Below are 6,644 nucleotides of genomic sequence, written 5' to 3'. Positions count from 1 at the left end.
AATTTTTTAAAGTAATCAAAGATGAAACGGGTATGGTCAAGAGAAAGATAATTTATATATATGAGGACCATATTATTAAAAAATATGGTAAGGTGGCACTTTGCCGAAATGAGAATGAGAAGGTAGTAGACCTTTGTAATAAGTTAGAATAAATATTAAATGGGATGATGGGTTAAGTGATATTAGATTTATTAAAAATTTGTGAGATTTTAAGTTGTTAAAAATTGTGCAATTTTGATGGGGTTTTGGTTCTTATTTCAAGGAAAATTATTATCTGAGCACAATAAAAAATGTGTCGATAAAACTGCTACAACAAATAATAATAAAAAATTGAGTCACGTGAAGCAGATTGATACGAAAAATGAAATGACTCAATCACATCATTTAAAAAACTAAAAAAATAAGTTTGAAGGGGACACATTTTGGCGCGGGTTATTATGCTAACTGCTACAACGACTAATAACAAATAAATCGAGTCACGTGAAGCAAATTGATACGAAAAATGAAATGACTCAATCACATCATTTCAAAAAAAATAAAACATAAAATTAAATGTGACACATTTTTGTGCGGGTTATTATGTTAGCGACACATTTTTTGTGCGAATTATTATATTAGTGTTATTGATAGGGTTCAAAGATTATCTGAACGATTTTTTAATTTGCAATTAAATACCACCAAAAATTATAGAATCATTAAACTGCAAAGTACATATTAGCACCGAAATACATTAAGGGGGTGGTTGGATTGTGATTAATGAGGCCTGTTAATCGAAATCGGAACTTCCATCTCATACCATAGTGTTTGGATTCACAATTTATTAGTTGGGAATGTGAAACTCATTTGATGGTTAAATTATACTCTCTTTATCCCTCGATTATTATTTATACCCATTCTCATTAACTCCATTCTCATACCCCTCATTTCTATTTCATACTCTCTTTATCTTTTAATTATCATTTCATACTCATTCTCGTACCCTCATTTTCGTTTCCCAATCCCATTATCATTGCCGATTCAAATGACCCCTAAGATTATTAAATTGGAGTGCCCATAGCAAAAAAGTTCAAGGTGCATCTTTGCTCACACGGAATAACGAGGAAAAGTAACCGGGGAAAGGGAGAGAAGGACGCTAGTGTGCGTTTTTTTGTGGGCGAGTGTTTTTCTGTGTGGGTTGATTAAAATAATATTTTATTAGGAATTCGTTAGTTCTTAATGATCGTAATGCATTGATCGACAATGGGTGATAACAAAACAAATACAAAATTTGATAGTCAAAAGAGAACAGAAACAGAAACCAAAATGAAATATTCACTTCCAAAGAAGACAAAGCCACGGGCGTGAATATCTACGAGGCCTATTCTGCTTGTCCTTTGTTTTTTTATTTATTTGATGATGAAGCAGTACTTGTATCCATCTTCTCAGCGCATGAAATGAATTAGCACGTACTCCGCATACAGTAGCTGCACCAAAAGATGCAGATTAGACCAGTGGTAATGCAAATACTCGACAAGTTGAGCTTTTTCTTGGAGAACTACTGAAGTCTTGTGTAAAACATAGTTACATACCTTAAATAAAAACATGTAAAAGGACTGTGTTGATTCAGAATCAGTGGGATTAGTAGATTTTGCTCGAAGCATAAGGAGGGAGGCCAGTGTGGTATGACCAATCACCTGAAAGATTAATAGGCAAAAGAATCTCAACACAAATGTCTGTGTCTTTATTAAGGTAACTCGGGCTTGTATGCATGTGTCTGTGTCTTTTATGTGCATTGAAGCATAGAACTTACAGATACAATCTTGCATAATAAAAACGAGGATGAAGCTCCTACTACCACCGCAGCCCCATAGGCCATCAGCAGGACATTTAGACAGAAAGAAAATACCTGTGAAATGTCAAGTCAATTATACAATTTGTGAAACATGTAGAAAAATATTTGAATGAATAGTTACTAACTCTCTCTTGGCCATATCTGACACTGAAGGTTAGGTTGCCGAACTCTCTGTCTCCTTCAACATCAGGTATGTCCTGTTACAATGCATTAGATGGCGAGACTTCAAATTAGTACATATATGGAAACCAAAGCTGTATATAATTCAGAATTTAGGTTACAACACGCATGATAAAGCACCAGAAGACTGCAAATTATTTCCTTTTCTTACAACTCAATTGTCTGGTTTGAAAATTCTGAGTACCATACCACCACTTGGCCCTATGATTTAATATCCGGAATAATGTTGTCTCTTCTGTTCTTCCCATATATATCGCAGGAAAACCCTCTAACTTTCATAAACATAATAACTACATAAATTCTTTAAAATGAAAAGTGTTGAAGGTACCTTGACCGCTCCAAGAACAGCTGCAAAGATACTGAAGAAAATGGTAGCAAAGCCCACTGACCTTGAGAATACCATTGGTTTACCAAGCGCATTCTGCATATATATAGTTCAATTCATATATATAGCATATTCTAAGCAACTATCATATGTTTTGTGCTCCATACGTGTAATGTAGTTACTTACCTGGATGTGGTAGAAGACAGCAGGCTGAATCGTGAGTCCCATTAGTCCGGCCATTGAAAAAGCAGCCATTGCTGGTTTTGTTTTCCATCGAAGAAAAGGTAGCTGCCAAAAAATATTATACTCAGACCAATTTTAGGAAAACCCTTCAAAGAAAATAGAAGCGTAAACACATTTAAACAGGTGGTAGATAGTAGGAATAGCTAATTAAGAAATATCTGTATGCTGCATAAGTATGATAAAGCTAAAATGACAAAACAGAATTGGACAGGAAGAGCAAGAACAGAGTAAGGATAGGGAAAGAGTAGCAGAGGAGTAACAGAGTGTGGTATGACTCTCATTGAACTTATAACAAAACAAGTTGGAAGTGCCTGATTTTTTTTATTTTTTTTGCAAATAGATGAAATTTACCTCAACAGAATATGCTGTTCCAATTAAAAAATAAACAAGAACTCCAACTAACAATGGTGCAGAATGAGACATGATTGCCATCGCCAAGCACTGCATATCATATCAAATACAAGAATATACATGTTAGATATATATGATAAAAAGGAAAAGGGAATACTGCAGCAAATTACTCAAGGTCTATAGATAAATTAAAGAATGTAAGATAGTCTCTCAATAAATGAATTGCTATTTATCAGTAAATGAATGTAAGATATAAAGATATAAGAAGGTGACAGCATATGAAGATAGTGTCGATCAGTGTCTAACCGTAAAAGTCAGTGCTGAGACAATTGCTCTCCCTTCGCCCATGGAAAATTCTCCAGAAACCAGGGGAAGATAAGGCTTGTTAACCTGATAAACATACGGGTCAATATCAATTCCGATGTAATGAACATAACATTTGCTTTACACTTCAAGTAAATTTAAATAATTATATCCAGCAACGTTTAAAAAAGGCAGAGAGTATTTTGTAAAAATAAGAACGAGTTCAATTAGTTGGATTACTTTGTCTATATCAACATCAACCAATTGATTTATGGCCGAGGTATAGATGTTCGCACAAAGAAATGGGATCAAGGCCTGCATTTAGGTAGAAATATATACATTTATTAGCCACACTATGAAAGGAAAAAGGCTTTTCAACTCAACTCAGAATAAAGATTAAATTCCACCTGTAGTAATCCCACAAAATATGCAGATGAGAAATCTCCAACTGAAGTTAAGGGCAGTAGAGAAACTGAACTTATTCCAATAATCTGTCATGCCAGGAACAAGTAAATCGTTCAAGTTACTTGTAATCGGCTCATTCAAAATAAGTACAAGATCGATCTAGACCTTATAAGGTACTTATAACAGACCCAACTAGTACTTACGGTGCAGATGGCAGAGTATGGACGACTAAAAATGCAAAATGCATCCCATTTTCTCCGTAAAGTATTCTGCCATGTTACTTGGACATTATCACTTGGCTGTATAAGAAGCTCGCCGTCTGATGTGGCACCAAGTGTTTGTACAAGTTTTTTCTTGTGTGTTGTAATTGGCTTTTCATGACTACTGCTAAAATTCTTAGCCGAATCTAAATTTTGGTGGCAAGAAACCACCCTGAAAGGAAATTCTTTGTCTCCATTCCAAATTCTAGCATGTCTTCTTTGTGTCCGGGAAGTAAGAAAGCCTACAAAAGTTATATATATATATATATATATATATATATATATATATATATATATAAGTTAAGCACGTACCCAAATCATTTGAGCTTTTATCTAATGCATAAAGTTTAAATAAAATTTATCTAGACATAAAACACACAGATGTATAAGCAAGTTGAGATATATTACCAATCTGGAGAGATATAAAGGTACCTTTTTCTGGTTGATGATGTAAGAAACCGGAGGAGAATCGTGAGTGTATAAATGTTTGAGTCATGGCTCGTCTATGATCACAGTGGCTCGTCTATGATCACAGTGAGTGGTGGAGTCGCTAGTTAAGCTCTCTACTCTGAAGCTTCTCAGCTGATGTTTAAGTACCCCCATTTATATACTACTTTTCCTGTTCGCGCCCACATTGCCGTAGTTGTTGACCCTTTTTTTTTCTCAAAACCAATCCCGGAAATTTTTACTGTAAATATCCTCTATATATTAATCTGAAACCGTAAACAAACCGAACTCCTGTTTGCATAAAAAAAAATTCTGTAAGATTACCGAACAAAGTTTTGTTCGTTAATATTTTGTTAGAGTCCGTTAAGAGTTCATCCGAATTTAATTCGTTTATGGCTCTATATTAATCTAATGGAAAGGAAATGTGTCTCACCTCCTGGCTGCTGCTGAGAAAATGTGGAATTTCTGTGTATTTCAAATTTAATGGAGGGATTAGGTAGGATTCCTTTGCTTAACATCTGTGAATCAATATCGACCATGAACTTGAAAAACACGTGTAGTCTTACTAGATTTTATTCCACTAATAAAACATTTTATCACTAATTTTATTTTGGTCAGTTGCAATTTTAAAATTAAGTCTACTTGTCTATGTTCCATGCATCTTGTGTGCATATAATATTATTGTATATTTGACGGGGACACTAGTCGAGCTGGTTGAGTAATAGGTTTTCGTCATTTCAACATTGGTTTACTAATTTAGTCAAAAAAATAAAACAGCGGTTAACTAAGGTTATTGGATAATATATAAAAATGATACAACAAACAAAAATTTTCCCAAAACTCTTAGCGAATCATAATGTGTTAATACGTAGTCAAGTTTATGATAATATGGCATGATATGTTATAAGCAATCTCGTTAGGGTCCAACCCAGATTTAGGGTGAAACAGACTCAACTGATGTATCAAGATCCGGACTAGGGCCCAACACAGATATAGGATGAAGAGCAATCTCGTTAGGGTCCAACCCAGATTTAGGGTGAAACAGACTCAACTGATGTATCAAGATCCGGACTAGGGCCCAACACAGATATAGGATGAAGCAGACTCAACTGATGGACCAAGACCCCCTCATCCAGTGCAATCAATTAGAGAGACCCGGGCTCAGGGCCAACCCAGGACCTGAATCATCTCCCAGCCAGGATCCAGCCCAGGACCTGGATCACCTACCAACCAGGATTAGCCAGCTATGACAGACCCGAGGGGAGTCCCGGCAAGCACATGCACACTCCACAAACCGCCAAGGAAGGGCACGTGGGCACGCGATGATGACAGTTATCAACAACTAACATATCAGACAAACATGGCACGTGTCAGAGTACCGTTGGGACACCTTGAAAAGGTGGTCCTTGCCTAGACACGTTAATGCAATCTACCCAAGCCGGGCGTCCTCCGCCTCCAACAATGAACGACCCTGATCTAGAGGTAACAACCCCTAAATCTTACCTTGGGGCTATATATACCCCCAAAGATGAAGAGTTTAGGGGTTAGACACATTTTAGCACATACACTATCATACACACAGCCACGCTTGTCCTCTCTATCTTCATCTTCCCCAACCAGACTCTTATTCTCACACCGGAGGCGCCGCGGGTCTCAAACCCCCCTCCGGTGTTGTTTTGCAGATACCCAACAACAGCAACACCTCATTCACACCCAGAAGGTCCAGGCACGACGTCGAAAGGAGCCGTCCCGCTCACCGGAGTTATCATTTGGCGCTAGAAGGAGGGGCGAACATCCTTGGATCTCGGTGCCCCTGAATTCACCTTCATCAACAAACTCTTAAGAGAGTCCACTTATCAAATCTGTAAGAACACAAGCAACCATACCCTCTCATGAATATGAATGTTGTTCATTTAAGCCACATTTGTGTGAGCTCGTTATGTTAGGCCACGTTTGTGTGAGCCCAGTTTTGTTTGTTAGTTTTGATTGTTTTGAAACCCAGATCTACTTTAGTTTGCACACTGTCTTTGTGCTCTAGAACCTGCTATCCTTGTTTGATAATATTGTTAGCAAAACCCAGAAAATTTTGTTTGGTGTTATTCTTGAAAATTTTTGCTATCTTCAAAAAAAAGCAACCTTAGATCCACATTTTTAGCCTCAAATCTTGGTCAGTTGTCGTTTGTACACTTGAGATAATGGCAAATGCAGGAAAGAGTACAGTTGGTAGGCCCTCCGCTAGTACGTAGGTCCAGGACCAGGAGCACTCTCAGGCTCAAGAACCTGGGGGCGATCGAGAGAC

At 37.0% G+C, this 6,644-nt stretch overlaps 1 protein-coding gene across 1 annotated transcript; it reads right to left on the bottom strand.

Annotated features, from left to right (window-relative positions):
* Positions 1 to 1,174: 1,174 nt before the first annotated feature.
* LOC141678027 (umbelliferone 6-dimethylallyltransferase, chloroplastic) lies at positions 1,175 to 4,489 on the bottom strand. The gene is made up of 12 exons (XM_074484213.1): positions 4,331 to 4,489; positions 3,842 to 4,140; positions 3,641 to 3,724; positions 3,474 to 3,548; positions 3,237 to 3,320; positions 2,931 to 3,020; positions 2,523 to 2,624; positions 2,340 to 2,432; positions 1,957 to 2,028; positions 1,790 to 1,885; positions 1,569 to 1,673; positions 1,175 to 1,463 (listed from the first exon to the last, which is right to left on the bottom strand). The coding sequence occupies exons 1-12, from the start codon at positions 4,392 to 4,394 to the stop codon at positions 1,422 to 1,424; spliced, it is 1,206 nt and encodes a 401-aa protein (XP_074340314.1). The 5' UTR covers positions 4,395 to 4,489; the 3' UTR covers positions 1,175 to 1,421.
* Between the last annotated feature and the right edge of the window lie 2,155 nt (positions 4,490 to 6,644).

Source organism: Apium graveolens, chromosome 8 (assembly GCF_009905375.1).
Source record: "Apium graveolens cultivar Ventura chromosome 8, ASM990537v1, whole genome shotgun sequence".
Taxonomy (NCBI): domain Eukaryota; kingdom Viridiplantae; phylum Streptophyta; class Magnoliopsida; order Apiales; family Apiaceae; genus Apium; species Apium graveolens.
Note: the sequence above shows the minus strand (reverse complement) of the source record. Positions and strands in the feature narration are given on the sequence as shown.

Bases quoted from the DNA above. Each gene is read 5' to 3' on its own strand.
- LOC141678027 (XM_074484213.1), bottom strand. From the start codon at position 4,394: ATGACTCAAACATTTATACACTCACGATTCTCCTCCGGTTTCTTACAT. The intron at 3,321-3,473 runs GTAATCCAACTA...TATGTTTATCAG, and splicing joins TTGATGTTGATATAGACAAA to GTTAACAAGCCTTATCTTCC. The intron at 2,029-2,339 runs GTACCTTCAACA...GCATTGTAACAG, and splicing joins CTGTTCTTGGAGCGGTCAAG to GACATACCTGATGTTGAAGG.